This window comes from Clupea harengus, chromosome 14, assembly GCF_900700415.2.
Source record: "Clupea harengus chromosome 14, Ch_v2.0.2, whole genome shotgun sequence".
Taxonomy (NCBI): Eukaryota; Metazoa; Chordata; class Actinopteri; order Clupeiformes; family Clupeidae; genus Clupea; species Clupea harengus.
In genome coordinates, this window is record NC_045165.1 from 7,973,837 (window position 1) to 7,993,670 (window position 19,834).

The window sequence follows — 19,834 nt, forward strand, 5'->3', positions numbered from 1 at the left end:
TTGTATTGCATTGTGTTTTGCCCGTGTATTTGTATGTGTTGTTTTCTTTTTAAAGCAGGTTGTGTTCAAAATGCCCCACCAAAGACCTTCCTCATGCCCCCCAACACACCCTTCCTTTCCCACTCCTTGTAGAATCCTTGCAGATTAACTAACTTCTGGGTGTGTGTGTGTGTTTGAAGGCGTGTGTTTGAAGGCGTGTGTGTGTGCTTGTGAATGAAAGAGATCATCCACATGTGCCGACATCACACTAACTCCCAACTCCCACATGGCTATTAGTGTGCACGGCAGTGCTGTCTGATGATGCAGAGAGTGAGCACCTGTCTCTGTTCATCTCTTCACATCTGTAATACCCAGACTGACCACAGAGCAGCAGGCTGTGGTGGTGGTGGTCGTGTTTAATGTCTGTCCTCTGTGGTTCATCTGGTCTTATCTGTCTGTCCAGACACGCTGCCGCGCGGACCACATCCTGGCCGCAGGAAGCGTGTATTCTCTCTCGGGCTCTCTGATAGGCTGAACACTCAAACCCTCTTAAAGCTGTGTGGTGTGTGTGTCTCCTCACCCACGGTATCTACCACTGCAGGGGAATCAGCAGGTTCCGGAAGGCTGAATGAAATGCTGGAAGCTAGATCGGATTAAACTGCTGGTCTGTGGTCAGTTTTCGCTGTGAGCTGCACGTCCAGCCTCAGCAATTGAGTTTCAAAATCATGTCCACAAATCAGCAGTTACAGGCTTCGCAGAGAAAAAAAAACAAACAAAGGTTGACTCTCCTATTCTTGCCTCAAAGCACCATTTGTAGTCTCCTGTGGCAGCGGTTTGAGCACTTGATCATAAAAGGCCTACAGATAGCAGACGTGCACCTCTAATGGAGTAACACCTGAATAACAGGCATAACCGCAATAACCACAATGATCCCACACTAGATCTGATCATGTGTAAAGTATTAATCCATTAATCCTATTAATCCACGATGAAGCCCTCACCTAGGAGTCAGAGGAGTGTGATCCCATCACCTCTCATCTCACCCCCAACCCAATCTCTTCTCTCACCCCTAACCTTCACTCATCATCAGCCCTCCATCACACACACACACATACACACACACAGACATACCCGGACACCTCCACCCAGGTCGTGTTGTAGCATCCATCGGTAACATTCTGCCTTGTTCCCCTCCTCCTCCCATTCCTCCACATCCCCATACCAATCCTCCCTCCAGGACAGAAAGTTCTTCAAGGGCTTCTTTACAAAAGTAAGTTTTGTGTGTGTGTGTGTGTGTGTGTGTGTGTCAGAGTGTGTGTCAGAGTAAGAGTGTGAGGGGGTGTGTGTGTGTGTGTGTGTGTTTTTCTTTCCTTTTCATAATACTTCACCCTTGAGTCAAGATAAGGGGGCATGAGGATTTGTGTGGACATCATCTTGCCCCTTCTGCACAAACCAGGGTGGTGATGCATGCATGCTTGTGTGTAGTGTGGAGGGGAGGGGAGAGGGGGTCACACTGTTTTTGTGTCTGTGTCTGTGTGCGTGCGTGTGTGTAGGGTGGGAGATAGAGGTGTCATCCCTCCTTGACAAAAGGATGAAGCATGAGAATGTTGTCGGGAGGACTGACTGTGTGTGTGTGTGTGTGTGTGTGTGTGTGTGTGTGTGTGTTCTCTCTCATCAGCAGGCCACTCTGGCTGTTGCAGTGTTGAAGTGACTTCTGGATCTTTCTTTCCATCTTTCTCTTTTGGGTCACAAATCACACTTTTCCCCTTTCCTCCTCACATTCACACTGTATCACCTAATGTTTGATCTCTGTTTTCCCCTTTGTTTTCAGGTGTGTAGAGATGTGAGTTTGCATTTCTATGAGTGGGTGTGTGTTGGTTTCACACACCATGGTTATCGGGAAGAGTGCGTGTGTGTGTGTGTGTGTGTGTGTGATTTCAGCTAACTGAGGAGATCTGTCTCTTCTGGGGGTTCTGTGGGGATCCTCTCCTCCTGTCTGACAGGAATGCTTATGTTTGTCCCCGACAGGCCGGGAAGAAAGCAGTGCGAGCTGTGCTCTGGGTGTCAGCTGATGGTTTACGGGTGGTAGATGATAAGACAAAGGTATGTGCATCCAGTCTGACTGCTCTAGGGTCAGATGATGGTTAGGGACTTTTTTCTTTAGAGAGATTTAAACTAGGTAAGTATCAACTGATCCAGCAACTATGGAAGTAGAGAAACCAGAGCAACCTGTTTTGGGAATGTGCACCATCTGGTGGTGGAAACTCGTATGGCGCAGATGTTAAATTATGTGGTTAGAGGCCAGTGGTGTTGTTGCTTTTGTGCTAGTGCACACTTAAAATATCTGTAAAAGTGCTTCTAACTCAGCATAGGCCATGTTGTAGACACATGTTGGTTCTGTAATTTCCTTTCATCTTAATGTGTAATGCCATCTCCGTAGGATCTGCTTCTGGACCAGACAATAGAGAAAGTGTCGTTCTGTGCGCCAGACCGGAACTTCGAGCGGGCATTCTCCTACATCTGCCGAGATGGCACCACGCGGCGCTGGATCTGCCACTGCTTCATGGCCATCAAGGACTCTGTGAGTTAACCCACCACCCCCACGCCCGACCTGCTGGCACTCCTGCCTCACTGTGTGGTTCAGCTCAGGCCCAAAGGTTCTATCTGAGCCTGCACTGTGTCCTGTCTCACTGTGTGGTTCAGCTCCAGCCCAAAGGCTCTATCTGAGCCTGCACTGTGTCCTCTGCTGGGGCTCCAAAGAGGTCAGCTGTGTCCCTGAGTCACGGTCCCCCACACCTCTCCTCTGAGGCTTATATTCACAAGGCTGGTTCACTCTGCTCACCTCCCTCCTACTGCTATTTGGCTGCTGCTTCACTGTCTGTCACATTCGGCCAGATCTGGGCCAGACAGCTATTTCTGTTTTTTATTCATCTTTATTTCTATTTTGTTGATATATTCATTGTGTCTGTGTCTGTGTCTGTGTCTGTGTCTGTGTCTGTGTCTGTGTCTGTGTCTGTGTCTGTGTGTGTTTGTGACAGGGAGAGCGGCTGAGTCATGCTGTGGGTTGTGCGTTCGCTGCATGTCTGGAACGCAAACAGAAGCGAGAGAAAGAGTGTGGCGTCACGGCAACCTTCGACGCAAATCGAACTACCTTCACCAGAGAAGGCTCTTTCCGTGTAACCACGGCAACTGAGGCAGCTGAGCGGGAGGAGGTCATGAGGCAGCTACAGGATGCGAAAAAAGGTTTGTGTGTCTGTGCGAGAGTGTGTGTCTGTGTGTGAGAGAGTGTGTGTGTGAGAGAGTGTGTGTGTGTGTCTGTGTGAGAGTGTGTGTGGGCAGCTGGCATCCTTCTTAAGAACATTTTCAGAGCTTATTGAAATTCTGACTTAATCGACAGATTAGTTCATTAGAACAATTTTTTTTATTTTCATATCTAATCCATGAGAATGTTTTCCTTCTTCATCATAACAACAACAACATTCCATATAGTTACAGTATTAAAATTATATGATTTGTATGATTACATTTGAATCATACCTGTGATGCAGTCGTTTTGTAGCTTTCACATCTCCAATCCAACCCCTTTAACACAGCAGAGTCGGACAGCAAAGTTCCCACCACGAAGGCGCCCTCGTCCAATCAAGTCGGCGGCCCCTCTTCACCCTCCTCCTGCTCTTCCTCCCCTCCGCTGCCAGGGGGCCCTCTGGCGTCCCAGGACAACGTGTCCTCCATCCATGTCATCCCCCGCCGCCACGCCCCCGTAGAGGCTCTGGCTCGGCAGGGCTCCTTCCGTGGCTTCCCCGCTCTGGGCCAGAACACTTCGCCCTTCAAGAGGCAGCTCTCGCTGCGCATGAACGAGCTCCCCTCAACCGTGCAGCGCAAGTCGGACTTCCCCATGAAGAACACAGGTGAGCGCCAGCAGATGCTCCTGAGGATGCTGATTCCCTGGTTCAAGGCCCCCTGTCTGGTATAGGAAGGCTCTGATGATAAATGATAGGCCTGACCACATTGTCCTGTGCATTTAGCTGAGTGAAAATCCAGGGCACTACAGCACATGCATTTCACCCTCACATTCACAGACTATGCTTTTATTTTTTATTTTACACCATTTAGTTTGAAACTCAAGAGTGTTTAATGTGTTAATTTAAGTCTGTTTATATGTCCTTATAGACCTCTGTGCATCCAACACAACTCAAATGACCCAAAACACTAGGCAAGGTTTATTGCTAGGAAATTCCTTGGTTAGCCAACATTAGCAATGAAATGCTAATCATCCCTGTACCCAAACTTATGCTTTTCTTCTGAGAAGAAATATGACTGAGAGTGCACGTTAGTGCATGGAATATTTTAGATATCTGACAGTAGCACATGTTCAGCGAGAAAAAATGCATTTGATCAAATCAGGTGTATTGGGTTGCATATAGAAGGTGGTTGTCTGCCTAAAAGATGCCATTTCCATCACTAAAAATAGTCTGAGATGTAGATGCTAGCAATCCTTCCCCCATTTCAATCGCTGTCTGTAGTCACTGAGTGTGTTCCAGTCTTTTTGCCTCTCTGGTCCTGTGTAGTTTTTGACCGTGTCTCTGTCTCTGTCTCTGTCTCTGTCTCTGTCTCTGTCTCTGTCACTGTCACTGTCACTGTCACTGTCACTGTCACTGTCACTGTCACTGTCTCCGTCTCTGTGTCTGTCTCTGTCATTAACCTTTCCCCCCTGCTCTGTAGTTCCTGAGGTGGAGGGAGAGGGAGACAGCATCAGCTCCCTGTGCACTCAGATCACCTCAGCCTTCAGCGGGCCCGCTGAAGACCCTTTCAGCTCAGCCCCCATGCCCAAACCAGTCTCGTCGCCCCAGTCTCCTGCGGCTCCAGGTAACAGCCCAGCGCACAGGGCCAGGGCTGCGTGTGTGTGTGTGTGTGTGTGTGTGTGTGTGTGTGTGTGTGTGTGTGTGTGTGTGTGTGTGTGGAGGCCAAGCCTCTCTGTGGCAGTTGTAGTCGTACTAAGCTGCTAATATGTACAATTCTCTACTGCTTATTGTTTTTTTTAAGCCATGCTAGCACTAATTCAGAATGATTCTCTCTTTCAATCTTTCTCTTTATGCACTTGCCTTCTCTTGTATGCCCTTACTTGTCACTTTTTTTTATTATAAATGCATTTTGTTTTTCTTGCTCCCCCTCTTCTCTTACTCTTTAACCCCCCCCCCCCCCCCTGTCCATGTTGAATGGCTGTAGTGAATGGCTCAGCTCCTGCCTTCCCCCCTCCCCCTCCCCCTGCCCCTGCTCCTGCACCTGCTCCTGTTGTAACGGTTAATCCCCCAGCTCTGCCTCCTCCTCCACTGCCTGCACGTGACACTAACCCCTGGGCCAAAGCTCCCGCTGCCCACACAGGCCCAGCTCATGCAGGTAAGAGGTGCCCAGGAGCCAGAGCCAGAGCCCACCATAATAATCATCATTTGTAGACCTACAATGATAATGTCATTTTGAAAGGTGCACTAAAACTTTAAATAGCAGTGCTTCATTCTTTTTTTTGCATGTTAATTCTGTGCATGAGAAGTCGCAATGTATTTATTTGTTGTCATTCAGAGCTTTAGAATATGCTCCTGGCCAGAAACGTAACCGTTCACATACACATCCTTTGGGACAATGTGGATGTTCTCTAGGCTACCAGATTGCCATTTGACCTCTGTATCTCTATATCTATATCACAGAATGGTATTTGCCTTTATAAAAAAACTGTTTAGATTTACTATATTGAAAAACAGGCCCGACAGTAGGAACTCAATGCAATGCAATGCAACAAAAGTCAGTACACCTTTAATTACTGAGATCAAGTCTTTTCTTTTTTCAATACCCATATGACCACCTTTATTTTTGATGAGGGCCTCAATCCTACTTGACATGGATGATACCATGGAGGCATGGATGTTCTGCCAGATGCCATTCTTCTTTACAGACTATTTTTTCAGCTGCCCTTTACTGGAGAGGTTGTGTTGCTCTACTTTTGCCTTTAAAATACCCCAAAGGTGTTCTATTGGATTCAAGTCAGGCGACATACTTGGCCAGGTTATTTTCATAGAGGGTGTCTATAGTTTTTTTTCTCTTCTTCATTAGAAACTCGTGATTTTGGCGGTGTGCTTTGGATCATTATGCTGGAATATTCCTCTTCTGCCAGGCTTCTTGAGACTGGGAGTCATCTTGTCAGCCAGTAATTTGATATATCCACAGGCATTCATTGTGCCATCTATAAATGTCATCTCCCCAACACTTTGGTGCAGCAACCAAACATCACATTCCCACCTCCCTGCTTCACTTTCAGAACTATGCATTCACTGAGGTAGTCCTTGCCAGGTTCAAGCTAAATATGCTGGATCCCATCTGAGCAGCATACATTTATCTTTGTCTCATCTAACCAAAGAATGTGCTCCCAATATTCATCAGCTTCTTTTCATGTTATTTTGCAAAGTTTAATCTTCTGAATTTTGCGTCGACGAACAAGCAAGTTTTTTTTTTTTTTCTTCTTGGATGCCATCCATAAAGGCTGGTGTTATGCAATATCCTGTGTGAGAAGTCACAGAAACTCAGATTTCCATTGATAACCTATGCCAAGTCTGAAGGACTTGCTTGTCTGGTTGTGCAAGTAGTGTACGGTCCATGACGTATTTTTATGAGGTTGTCATAAGGTCAGCCACTGCTGCTCTGATAAGCGCTGCTCTGGCTCGTTCAGTACCTCCTGATTACTGCTGCTCTGATAAGCGCTGCTCTGGCTCGTTCAGTACCTCCTGATCATTTTTTCCATCATAAGTCTCACAATCAGATTTGTTTTATTCCTTTGGCAATTCTTTTCCATGTTGAGCCATGATTCAGACATCTGACACAACCCATAAGTCCAAAAAAAGTTCTGGTGGTCAGTAGTCTTTTTATAACAACATTCATGCAAATTAGGCTCATTTTAAATCATAGGTGTGCTCAGTTTTATCTGTCAACTTGTGTGTCATTGATCACAGGTGTAATCACTTTTGATGCATTGAGGTTCTACTCAGAGGCCTGTATTTTCAATAGTATTAGTTTTTGCAATTATTAAAGTAAAACCAATTTGAATCATTTGACATTGAAGTGATATTGCACAGGGGTGTACCCACTTCTGTTGGGTACTGTATTATTTATAAAATCTGTGAATTCTAGTATTGTGTATTTTTCAGAATTTTTGGTGTAGCAACATTTGGCGTTTTGCCATAGGTTAGTCAACCTGTTTTAGGGTGTTCACAAGGTCGAGACTTGAATGAATTCAGTTTTATACAATTGAATGCATATTTTGCGAGGGTGAACTACATACCATACTTTCTAAGCTATTAATGCATTTCTTTTTTTGTCACGGAGATAGACGTTTGAGGAACAAAGTGACACATCCGGACTCCATACTCAAATAGATTTCAACACCATCTGTCGTAACCGATCAAAACACTATAGCAAAAGAAATGAGCATGTTAGCCAGACAGTTTTATTTTTGGGGTGCACATTGTCTGGTGGAAGCTGGCAGGACCTGATCACTTTTCACTAACAGTTATTTTCTCTTTAGCTTCGGGCTCCCATGATGGCAACTTTTGTAATTGTGTGAGTTGTGTGCTGTTTTGTCCTGTAGGAGAAGATTGGACTAATCCTGCTGCTGCTGCGGGTTCCCTACCTACCAGCACTCTCACGCCCCCGCCAGGCCCCGCTGCCTCCCACAGACGCAATCCCTCCGATGCCGACCGCTGGCTGGAGGAAGTGTCCAGGTCTGTGCGTGCCCCACAGTCCTCCACACCCCCTGCCCAGCTATTCCCAGGAGGGCCCGTGCCTGTCCCCATGGCTCCTGCTGTCCCCATGGTTCCTGCTGTCCCTATGGTTCCTGCTGTCCCTATGGTTCCTGCTGTCCCCATGGCCTTCATTCCCCCTATGCCCACTCCAGCGGTGCCCATCCTGCCACCGCGCCAGCCTGCCTTCCACCCCCACCCCCACCCCTCAGCACCTGCCTACCCGCTGGCCAACGGCCTTCCCTACGGCCAGCCCAGTGTGCCTGTCGTTGGCATTACCCCCTCCCAGATGGTGGCCAATGTTTTCGGCTCTGCCACCCAGCCTCAGCAGCCTGCCCCAGCGCCTTTCCTGCCCCCGGGACCCCAGCAGTGCCCCCCTGTCCCACAGTTTGACCCCCATGGCGCCTTTGGCAAGCCTCCGATGCCCACTATCGCCCAGGCTAACGTCAGCCTCCAGCCACCCAACGGCAACGTCGCCTTCAATGGCACCGACAACTGGGCCGGCCCCGCCGCCTCTGCCGGCTCGGTGCCCCCCCCGCAGGCCGATGCCTTCGAGGCCCAGTGGGCGGCACTGGAGAGCCGCTCGCACCAGCGCACCACGCCCTCCCCCACCAACCCCTTCTCCAGTGAGCTGCACAAGACCTTCGAGATCCAGCTCTGAGAGGGGATCAGATGAGAATGTGATGCTGGGGTCAGGGGTCAAGGGGACAGGGGGCCATCGGGAGAGGGGAAGTGGAGATGACGAGGATGTACAGACAGACGATAATGGTAGCATGAGGGTGGGCAGTGTGAGGACTAGAGAGAGAGAGAGAGAGAGCTCCTTTCAATCCTCCATGGTCTTTGACCGCTCCCTCATCAGCCACCCAGTCCCTCATTGCCATTCATCTCCATTAGCCCCTTCAGCTCTCTCTGTCCATCTCTCTCTCTCACACTGTCTGTGGAAGACTTGAGCAGAAGCCGAATGCAAGTGGAAGGCAGTCTGCACTGCAGCTGTATAGGGCGAGTCTGGTCTGAGGACTCAGACAGTTGTTCTGTCTTTGAAAGACAAGGACACCATTCAGACAAGTCCCCCTTTCAAACACACTACAAAGCGAGGGATGGGGGAAAGCTATGAGTGTGACTATCTCAACTTCCCCTCTGCATGCGTCGCCCCCCGAAAGCTAGGAGTTTCAACTACTCCATCCCGTCTGAAGGACTGTAGCACTGAGGAACTGAGCTTCCAGATTTTTGAGGAGTTTTCATAAAACTCTATGATCAGAAGAATACATGAGAAGAATGCCAAAACCTTTATTTTTATGCATTTTAGTATATTTTAAATAGCTTTGGAATCTAACAGAAAGAGTTGTAAGTAATCTTGCCAAAGGTGCAGGGCTAGCTACAATGAAAATGATCTTGTGTGTGTATACAGATAATGAACATATATTATATATATATATAAATATATATATATACTTGGATAGAACTATATTAACACACACTCTCTCAGCTCATGTCATTGTTGATTTTGGTTGTGTAAGAGAGACTGAGTGAAGGGATGGCTGTTTTTAGGTGATGTTTTATTATTTTTGGTCTTACTGTTGTCGCTGAGGCTCTGTGATTTTGGATGCACCTCTTACTGTAAATAGTGAAATCATTGCAACTACAATCAATGTGGACCCAGCAGGGGGAGGGGTGGGGATGGGGGGGGCTCTGGGTCACCTCAGCACTGGAGTCCTGCATTAGCAGGCCACCCAGGTCACCCCATCTACTCTCATCTCTCTCTCTCTTTCTTTCTCTCTCTCTCTCTCCTTGGTCTCTCTCTCTCTCTCTCTCTCTCTCTCTCCTTGGTCTCTGTCTCAGAATCTCTCACTCACTCACACACTCTCCATCTCTCTATCTGTCTGTGTTCAATCTCTCCAGTTTTCTCTGTTATTTGTGATTTTTAAGTATAGTACTCGTCAGTTCTTAAGTTTTACCTCCTGTTTTTCTTCACGTGGTAACTTAAAGTTGTCGTTTCTTTTTATATTGATTTTAACACTATTGACAGTTTTCATCTCTACTGCTTACTTTTTAATGGTTTCGTTAAGATTTTTTTATTTGCACAAAAGCACTATCATGATTAATCAGTCGACCACACACTGGTGAAGCAGCAATAGGTTTGGCATCAACTGGTTTTAATGCTGGCAGGGAGGAATGGCATTCAAGTTGGCATGGTGGCATGGCCAAAGGGCAGTATAGGTTAAGCTGTTTGCAGTTGAGATGAAGAGACTGTTGTCTGTCCATTTGGGCTCATGTTCCTATCTCTGATTTTGTTTTTATCAAACCTGTGAGTAAGATGTATGTTTTGTTTTTTTTTTCCTCCCATGATTCTTTTTTTTTTTTTCATTATTTTATTCCACTTCTCTACAGAACAGTTGAATCTAAAAAGATTGAATAAAATGATGGTGGTAGAGGAGTACATTTGTCTGTGTATTCAGTGGTGCAGGTGTGCGTATGTGAGTGAAAGCACCTATCAGACTTACCTGTAAATTGTAAGGCAACTGGTAATGAACAGTTAGGTCTGGTCAAAATGTTTTAATTATGATTGGACAAGAGACATTCCATGAGCGGGGATGCCCCATAGACATAGGAGGACCAATCCAGGACCAATCCAGGTCCTCCTGTGTATATGGGATATTGTAGCACAACCCCACTCTGACTCTTCACCGCTAGTAATCACTCCACGTTCGCTATACTTTAACCAGAGCCATGTAGAGAGGCTACATTGCCCTGACGTTTAAGTGTAACTTCACCCCCAGCTCTGCACTCAACTCCACCCACTGTATAATTTTTAAGGTGCGGGGAGGGAAGAGTGGCTGAGGAGGGGGTGTAAACGTATCACAAATGAAAATGAGACACTCTCGAGCGGGGCTGGGGGAGGTGGGACGCCCCTTTCATGATGTAGATAAGTCCAAAACGGCCGACTTTGTCAGCATCGGCCTAGCAAAGTTCAGGATTATTTAGGTTAGGTTTAGTAGATGGCGTGTTCAAGCGTTTTCAGACCATAAAATGCCATTTTGTTTTATAAAAATGGTAATTTTGTCAATATTACCCCTAGCATTGATGTGTTTCATAGCATTTCAGTCATATACTGTAATTTAGTTAACCACTCAAAAACACATAACTGTGCAGTAGATCTCTCTCTTCAACTGCTGAATTGTACATCAACATTCCAACATTCAAAGTGAGAGAGCAGAATGGCAGGCAGCGATTCATTTTGTAACATTACATTTTACAGTTTTTTGAGTGAGGAAAGGGTGCAAATGGGGCAGGGGAAATGTACAACTGAAGAAGTCATGTTAAGACAGGTGAGTGGACCAATACGCACATACCTTGTCTGGCTCAACAAAAGTTCGACAATGCCACAGACAGTAGGAAACTTCTACTTAATCTTCTTAACTCTCCAACTCTGCCATCAGTTACAGAGCTCTGCTGATGACTTCGCAACTTTCTTTTCTGAAGAAGATGCCGCCATTAGTCTGCGAATCTCCAATCATCCTAAATGGGTTTTTACCTTGTCTAGACATTGGAGCATTGTTCCTCAATGAGGAAGTCTCTATGCTTCATCAGTGTAATCATCCTACGACATATCCTCTAGAGCTCACCTCCAATTTTCACTTCTCCAGTCTATCTTGCCTACCATTTCAATTTTCATTCTCACCACTGGCGTACCTCAGGATTCGGTACTTGTACCCCTCCTATCTTCTCCACTTCCTTAAGTGAGATCATCCGTTCCCATGGATTCTCATATCAGTGTTTTGCGGATGATACTCAATGATGATAACATCCAACCTGGTTCATCTTCGTTTGGGCTTTGATCATTTTAAGGGTGCATGTTATTCTGCTAGTCAACTGGATCAATTCAATTAAAATGTCTCACTGGCCCTCAGGGGCGTTTCTAGCTATTGATTTTTTGTTTTAAGGAGATTGGCATTGGTAGGTCAGGGAGTTCAACCAAGATATTAAAATTCCATATGTAACAAAAATTATTATTATTATTATTTATTTTTTTTAATCCCTAATATAGCCTATATGTAAGTGTTTTGTGCCTCAAGTTTGTTTAGGCAGTACTGTTTCTTATGGTCATGTCAATGAAGCAAGTCTATTTTAACTTAGTTGAACTGAGAGAGAGGCATGAGAGAGAAACCGTCACTTGACGGACTTAGTTGTCAGTTGGTGTAGCATGTGTTCTCTATTGTCAAATTAGTAAACGCAGCAACATAATTCCATACATTGTGTACATGACCAATCTACATACCCACGCTCAACAAGACTAGGTGGATTTATTTATTTATTTATTTATGTATGTATATATATATATATATATATATTTATTTATTTTTTAAATCCATATTTCCACAAAAGAATCGTTTTACATCTTTGTGTAATCTTTATTTCCGTGTTAAATTAATAATTTCACATTTTAGGGAAAACACATGAAACAAAACACATGAAACAAAACATTAAAAACTTTAACCCGGATGTATTAATACATTGTTAAAAGCAGAGTGTTACAAATTATACAACATTAAGGGCCTCGTTCCAGGCCAATTAAAAACGAAAAAATATTATCACATTATGAAAAATGAAACATCACGGACTATTGTCCATAAAGCATTTGGAAACCGTATAGCTTGGCTGGCATTCTTTGATTCTGGTTGTTTCCACACATGGTTATTATTTCGTGGGACTTTTATTGTGATCATTCACGGGTGAAAGGTTTTCAACCGGAAAAGCTTTCCACAAAATGTTATAGGTGAAGCTGCATGTGTCTGCAGGTAAAACATCAAACGGTGCACCACGGCTCAGAGGTATGTATGTATGTGCTCTTGATGGGTTTGAATAATTACTCCGAGTAGACGTTTGAGTTAACCGTCATAAAGATTTGTGGTCTGAAAAGATAAGCGCTAATATTAGTACGAAGTAGTTGCTGGAAGAGGTAACATAACGTTAGTTTTGAGAAGAAGTTGTGCTGCAGTATTTAGCTGGTGCATTGAAACGTTTACCTAAACGTAGCTAGCTAATTAGTTTGATACACATAAACGTACAGCTTACTTTCACTCCGTTGAAGCTAACATAAATTGTACGTATGCACTTTTGTACACAGTCGACGCATTACAGTCCATTCACACTCAATAGATGGGATGTATCCTTGCGCACAGTAGCCGGTCAGTCGGCTAACGTTGGGTAACAAAGTTATACATGCTAGTTAGCTCCCTGGGCTAACTTGGTAACATTGTATTGGGCTAAGAATTGTAACGTTGCATCGCCTTCTGTTTCTGCATGAGAAAACTTTAAATATTATGGATATACTTGTTATCAACGATTGAGGGGCAAGGGAGTAAGTAAGCGTGTGAAAACACTGACTCATGATGAATGAGTCGTTTGTAAACAATGACAGTTACGCAATACTTGTAAATTAGTTGGTTAATCCTTTAATCTAAGGAACCCGACGTGTTCTCAATGTAGGAGCTGTTCTGTTGTTAAACAAAAGCGCCCTTCATGTTCGGTGATCTCTTGCAGATGTGTGCGAAATAAAGTCAAGAGAAGATGTGCTGGTCGACGGGATACGCGCAGACATGTCTTATCTTTTCGTGACCCTTATAGGGGGGAAAACATCTGAACGGGACTTCAGTTCTTTCACGTACACCATATCCTGTTGAGAGAAGACATTTCACAAGACAGTGAAGCGTTTTCCTCTGGATAGTGTAAATATTTGACGAAGTCCCCTTATTAACCCTGAAAGGTCTCCCGTCGTCCACGTTAAAATGTCCCGACAGAACTCTCTTATGGCTGCTATGGCCACTGTATTTGGAGCCACTTTGGGAGGCTTGCTCCTGTGGCGGAGCTTCCACACACAGAGGAAGAGGCTGAAACAGGGCCCATCTCCATCTCCTGCTTTGGCAACACAACAAAAGCCACTACTACAAGACGAGAAGCTGCTACTGCAGCAGCAGTCACAGAAACAGAAGAAGCAGCCGCAAGAACAACAACAACAGCATCAGCAGTGTCATGCAGTGGAACCTGAGTCAACCCAGGTGGTGCCTGGAACCCCACAGCTTCCATCGCCTTCTCCGCCCTCACCCCTTCCTGCATCGCTTCCCTCTCCAACATCACTTCTGGGTGTGATGCCGGTGGTAGTGAGCTCTGCTGAGGAGTGGGAGACCATGTGGCCCTCGCTGCAGCAGGACCTACTGGTCTACCCCGTCTTAGGGCTGGACTGTGAATGGGTAAAGGGCATGCGTGTAAGAACTCTTTTGCATGTATTCAATTGCTCCCTCCCCTGAGCTCTGACCAGTCACACTCACCACTCAAGCGGCATTGCTCTTCCCCCTCAGGTGTCAGTAAAGGGCAAGCCCTCAACTGTCTCACTGCTGCAGATGGCCACCTACACAGGCCAGTGCGCTCTGGTGCGGCTGCAGCTCTTCCGGGACACCCCGGGCCCCCTGCCTTCAACACTGGTGGATGTCCTGAGTGACCTCCACGTCATGAAGGTTGGTGTGGGCTGCTTTGAGGATGGCAAGCGCCTGGCACACGACCATGGCCTGGTGCTGCGCTGCACTGTGGACTTGCGTTTCTTGGCTTTGAGACGGAGGTAATCTAGCATGACCTAACCTTCCTATAGATCATTTGTTTTAATGCATTGAAAATAGATTGCTTTTGGAATAATTCCATGTACACCCACAAAACACACTTACCATCATGGTGCTATTGCAGTAATCATTTAACATATTTTAATTGCTTGTGCATTGGATGTTGGTGGGGGTGTGTGTGTGTGTGTCAATTTTTTTTTTTTTACTGTTTTGGTTGATTGAATGATTTCACAGGTATGTAGCACTAACGAATGGCCTTAGCCTGAAGTCACTGGCCTCAGACCTGCTCAACATCACCCTAGACAAATCCCTGGAGCTCCGTTGCAGTGACTGGGAGGCTGACCAATTGAGCCCAGAGCAGGTAGTCTTTGATTTAGATGCCAAATGGAACTATCGCATAGAACAAACAACAAACTCTCTGGAGTATGTTGTATCAAACTGTGCTTGCTGCTGTTTTTGAAGGAATTTCATCTAACCCTCCTGTACAGGTGAGCTATGCAGCGCTAGATGCCCAAGTGTCCGTGGCCATCTTTTTCCACCTGTTCGACTCTCCCACCGGGCCCGTCGACAGCTCCGCGGACCCCAGCCTGTCCTCCTCTGAGGGGGGGAGCAACTACTCCCGGCTGGCCGCGAGATGCCAAGGGCTTGTGGATGTGCCGTTCCGGGCCCGCAACATGCTGGAGGGCCAGGAAGGAGAACGCAGGAAGCCAAGCGCTAAGAAGCCGTCTGTAGACAGCCCTGAGCCGGGGGATCAGCGTGTGCCTGACCCCCGCAAGAACAAGAGGAAACCGTTGGGTGTTGGCTATTCCGCTAGGTGAGGAAGTGTTTTTCACTTAAAGTATTGTTTATTAATAATAATATTAATAATAATAATAATAAACGTTATTTATGTAGCACCTTTCATGCAAAAGAATGCAGCTCAAAGTGTTAATTGACCACTTCCTGTGTGTAATTTTAAACTGAGTCAATGTTGATTAGTTTTTGAACACTTTTTGATTTTGACCAGTCCTTTTGCTCTCATACCGTTATCCTGTAAACTCAATCGGTTAAATCTCATTTCAGGAAGTCCCCTCTGTATGACAACTGCTTTCTCCATGCCCCTGATGGCCAGCCTCTCTGCACATGTGATAAGAAGAAAGCCAAGTGGTACCTGGAAAAAGGCATTGGAGGTATGTGGTATTGTATTTACAAACTGAGACACTTCAATAATTCCATTTGGGACAATAAGCCTTTCAAGGATATTGGTACTAAATATTATTATGAAATATGTAGGAATAGCTGTTTTTAGCATTAATAAATTAATTTTGACCTTTTAAGATGTTGGAATTGCCCAGCGCCAGTCAAAGTCTATTGTGCTGTTTTTCGAGTGAATGTAATGTGTTTGTGTGTGATCCATTCTGCTGCTTTAGAGCTGCAGAGTGAGGAACCCTTCGTCGTGCGTCTACTGTTTGAGCCATCTGGACGGCCCGACTCTCAGCAGGACTATTACCTCACCGCCAAACAGAACCTCTGTGTCGTGTGTGGCAAAGCGGACTCTTACATCAGGTGTGCTTATGATGAAATGCTATCCTCTGACAGATGCACTCTTACACACATGCAAAGTTCAACCTACTGATCTGCAGGTACTGTTTGGTATCGTTTAACTAATTTCTGTAAGTTCAATCACAATCCATCCAGTGAAGAAATCAGTCAATGGGTTATGCTCCTAGCGGTCTTACTAATGGTCTGTGGTTGTAACCCTCTTGTTCCCCCTGTGCACAGGAAGAACATTGTTCCACATGAGTACCGCCGCTACTTCCCGGCTGAGATGAAGGACCACAACTGCCACGACATCCTGCTGTTGTGCACAGCCTGCCACGCCGCCTCCTGCACCTACGACGGGCAGCTCAAGCAGCAGCTGGCCCACGAGTACGGCGCCCCCCAGGGCTGCGAGGAGGGCGTGCGCCTCCTAGAGGACTCGGAGCGTCGGCGCGTGCGCTCGGCCGCCAGGGCCCTACTCACGGCCCGTGATGGCCTGCCACAGGCGCGACGCGACGAGCTGCTGAACCTCATCGGCACCTACATGCAGCAGGGGGAGGGGGATGGGGATGGGGATGAGGAGGAGGTCACGGAGGTCACGGAGGTCACGCAAGACATGCTGCAGAAGGCTGCCGGCCTGGAGACCAGGTGTGTATGAATGTGGTGGGGAGAGGGGAACCAAGATGGTGGCATTTAGAGATCGAATAGAAAGACTTTGTTTAAAGCCTCATTATACATTTTAAAGGTAGATTTAAATTCCTTTACTCTGTATATGTTCATATGAATGGCTGATCAGAATAGACACACAAATCCATGATGCCATGTAATTAAATTACCTGTTTGCCATTGTCCATTCTCTACTCGTAGTGTGGAGTGGTATTTTATATGGGTATGGGAAAAGTGACGTTGGAGCATGATGGACCAGTTAATATCATTGTTGAACAACTGAGTGGTCCATTGTAAAGTGAATGAAGTTGTCTGACAGAACGAAACTCCATGTTTGTATCTGTGCTGACGTCGCTCTCCTCTGTTGCAGGATATTTAACGAGGCGTACGTGCCCCACGGGCTGAAGGTGGTGGGCATGTATGCCAAGAACGGCCTGCGGGGCCTGATGGAGCTGGAGTGCCTCTGGCGCCAGCACTTCCTGTCCAGCGCGAAACCCCGCTTCCTGCCGCCGCTCTGGTCCGTCAACCACAACCACGACAAGTACCTGCGCAAGTACGGCGAGGACCTGGTGATCGAGCTGGGCGCCGCGCCCTGCTCACCGCAGCCCACCTCCCCCTCCACGCCACCGGAGGCACAGTGACACCAGGCCTGTGTGTGTGTGAGAGACATCCCCCTCCTGTCCTTGTCTCGTCTCATCTTGTCTCCTCTTCCTCTAGTGTTAGTCCCATTGGAGGGGGGTGATGGGGGAGGAAGAGTTTCTCACTGGTGCTGCTTGTGTGAGCACCTGACTGAGCACGAGAGAGAGAGAGAGAGAGAGAGATGAGAGAGACTCTGCCAGACCAGACACTACAAAGTGACACTCCTGAGTGTACTAATGGACCTCATGGCGACTGGAGGCTGGATGTGTTAAAGGATCAGAAGTCACTGGGCTGACAGGAAATACTTGGTGTGGCTCAGCAAGGGAGAGGGGCAAGCTGATTGAACATGTGACGACTTTTGTACTATATATGGAAAAAGATCCACCAGTCATTGTAAGTCAAGTAACTTATTTTAAAAAGCCATAAGCCTGCTCTTAAAGATATTATTTAACTTAAATTATTAATTACCTGCAGGCTTATGGCCCTAAACATTTATATACCTTAAAAAAAAACATGAATTGCACGAGATCTGCACTACAGCTCCATAGAATCAAATTTTTTTTTTTTTTTCTCTGAAGCTGATGTGGAAAGGAGGTGCAAAATGACCTCATCAATTTATGTGGATTGTTTTTGTATTTTGCATTTTGAGTATGACATGAGATTTTTTTTGGACATGGCTAATGTGTCCACTCTCTAAGGGGATTGTTATAGGTCATGAGTTAGGACTTTTTGACCTGGCTGCTGTTGTCCCATGCACACCCTCTCTCAAGCAAGGACACCTCCTAACACGCTTACGTGTGACTATTCCCCTTGCTTGAGCACATGGTGGAACGAGACCTTTGAATGGGGCCAGCATAACACTACTGCAGCAATATTTATATTGCCCCCTTCCCCTCCTAGAATTTTGAACTTTTGGAAGTGGTGCCAACGTGTGTGTGCGTGTGTAAAAGAGTGAGTGTGTGTGTGTGAGAGTTGAGACTAGAGATGGTGTCAGAGCTGTTCTGAGGGGCTTTGCTGTTCTTCAGTCCTCTGATCACCTCTTGGTCATCTTAAGGAACCTGTAGCAGTTGCTTTTATTTACATTCATCCAGATGTAACCCCCTAAAAAGCTGAGCTGTTTCTTAAGCTGTGCTGCACATGAAAATATGAAATAAATCACATTTGTATACTTGGCAAAAACAGAATCGGTGGTTTTGGAGAAAGGGGGGTCCGAGTGTCCAGGGCAACATGCTAAAGCAGGTGTTGTACGTGTATGTTTCCAAAATATTTCATCAAACATTGGGTGAAGGTTATTCATGAGCTATTCTGCCAGATTTTTAAAAAATCATCTCAAACATTTATTTTTCAGGCTGTGCACATCATTTTGATGAGAAAAAAAAAAACCACAATCTTGATTCACAATATTTATTGTCATTATATACAAAATCACAGTTTAATAAATAGTCTGTAAAAATGTGTACAAAAGGTTTTTCTCTTTACATATCCTAGGTCAATAACCTCCATGACTTGGGATGTTTTTTGTCAGTAATGACAGTTTCTTTTACAATCGGGTTCTGCTGAATTAAGGCCTCTTGATTTTGGCATTAGAACAATCTATGAGTCAATTTTGATTCAATGTACAAACCCTTGCCACCCTGTTCACAGTTGAATTATAAAAATAAATAGAATAATAAAATAAATACTTAACACAATGTGGCTCAACATGCAGCAGAAACGCTTTCATGCTAATTTGCTAACACCATGTCACATTCGTAAGTGCTCTGGCGTCTGAAAGCTTCATGGTAAGACATTCCCTTGCAGGTTTGAAAATGAGACCGCTCACTTCTAATAGTGAGTGTGGTATTGGATATTCGTATTTGAGGAAAAACAGCCCAGTTGATATTGGTTGTTGGTTTGACTGTTTTTCCCCACTATGAACTGTCTCAGTGTGACTCAATGTGTTTGATATTAACCTAAATGAGTTTGATTAAAACCTAAAATAGGATTTTTCCAAAGCATATTTGGACATGTCAAAATGGCACCCCTTCACATTAGTTTGTTTTGCTTTAAAAGTTGGCAGTTCTTTTAAAAGCAAAGCATAAACCTCTTTGGTCACAGTAACAGTGAAAGTGTTCAACATTGAAAAAAAAAAAACAATACCAATTATCCAATTGTTTACCATGTTCAGTGCTGCATTTTTTAAATGGGTAGTAAATCTACCTGTTGAACTGCAACATCCTTTTTGCTTATCAAATATGCGAAGTGTTAAAAATAATTTGCCATATAATTAATAGCTAAATTAATATGATGTTTCACTATCAAAATGGAAGAGCCTCTCATTCACTTCAATGTATCAATGCCTTGTCATCAAAACCACTATCACGATATACAAAATAATACTTAAATTATTAAGAACACAAACATCCCTACAGGGAGAAACCCATGGAAGATGCTGGAACTTTCAGATTTTTGGTTGAATGCTAGTGGATGAAATGGAATTACAAACAGTCAAATCTAAACCATAACTAGATGTGTAATGGGATTGAGAGAGAGGATGGTTAGCAAAAGAGGCCGGAGATCCATGACTGCAGCACCAATGCCATCACACCTCAGGTTCTATCTTGCCATTATTGCTTTTGTTTCCAAGAATCTCTTCAA

At 45.3% G+C, this 19,834-nt stretch overlaps 2 protein-coding genes and 1 long non-coding RNA gene across 10 annotated transcripts in view; 2 read left to right on the forward strand and 1 right to left on the reverse strand.

Moving 5' to 3' along the window:
- numb (NUMB endocytic adaptor protein) overlaps positions 1-10,197 on the forward strand; it is a 39,990-nt gene extending 29,793 nt beyond the window's left edge. For 3 of the 7 annotated variants that reach the window (XM_031579738.2, XM_031579737.2, XM_031579739.2), the window contains exons 4-11: positions 1,217-1,249; positions 2,008-2,082; positions 2,420-2,560; positions 3,018-3,222; positions 3,573-3,887; positions 4,702-4,845; positions 5,206-5,376; positions 7,613-10,197. In XM_031579738.2, the coding sequence (XP_031435598.1) occupies positions 1,217-1,249; positions 2,008-2,082; positions 2,420-2,560; positions 3,018-3,222; positions 3,573-3,887; positions 4,702-4,845; positions 5,206-5,376; positions 7,613-8,424 (1,896 nt within the window). In that variant the 3' untranslated portion in view covers positions 8,425-10,197. The remainder of the gene's footprint in view (positions 1-1,216; positions 1,250-2,007; positions 2,083-2,419; positions 2,561-3,017; positions 3,223-3,572; positions 3,888-4,701; positions 4,846-5,205; positions 5,377-7,612) is intronic. The other 4 variants (XM_031579740.2, XM_031579741.2, XM_031579743.2 and 1 more) reach the window with 4 other exon arrangements.
- On the reverse strand, positions 6,489-6,785 carry LOC122133503. The gene is made up of 2 exons (XR_006152816.1): positions 6,750-6,785; positions 6,489-6,700 (listed from the first exon to the last, which is right to left on the reverse strand). It is a non-coding gene; the product is annotated as an uncharacterized LOC122133503 (long non-coding RNA).
- Positions 10,198-12,491: 2,294 nt separating the features above from the next.
- exd2 (exonuclease 3'-5' domain containing 2) lies at positions 12,492-18,376 on the forward strand. 2 transcript variants are annotated; one of them, XM_012826253.2, is made up of 9 exons: positions 12,492-12,592; positions 13,305-14,026; positions 14,120-14,376; positions 14,609-14,735; positions 14,863-15,188; positions 15,437-15,543; positions 15,784-15,919; positions 16,136-16,540; positions 16,929-18,376. In XM_012826253.2, the coding sequence occupies exons 2-9, from the start codon at positions 13,550-13,552 to the stop codon at positions 17,197-17,199; spliced, it is 2,106 nt and encodes a 701-aa protein (XP_012681707.2). In that variant the 5' UTR covers positions 12,492-12,592; positions 13,305-13,549; the 3' UTR covers positions 17,200-18,376. The 2 variants fall into 2 exon arrangements, with proteins under 2 accessions (XP_012681707.2, XP_012681708.2); XM_012826254.3 differs by having other exon boundaries at positions 13,305-14,011.
- The last annotated feature ends 1,458 nt before the right edge of the window (positions 18,377-19,834 follow it).

Excerpts from the sequence above, each read along its gene's own strand:
- exd2 (XM_012826253.2), top strand. The coding sequence starts at position 13,550 with ATGTCCCGACAGAACTCTCTTATGGCTGCTATGGCCACTGTATTTGGA. Across the intron at positions 14,377-14,608 it reads TTCTTGGCTTTGAGACGGAG|GTATGTAGCACTAACGAATG; the intron begins GTAATCTAGCAT and ends ATGATTTCACAG. Across the intron at positions 15,544-15,783 it reads CCTGGAAAAAGGCATTGGAG|AGCTGCAGAGTGAGGAACCC; the intron begins GTATGTGGTATT and ends CTGCTGCTTTAG.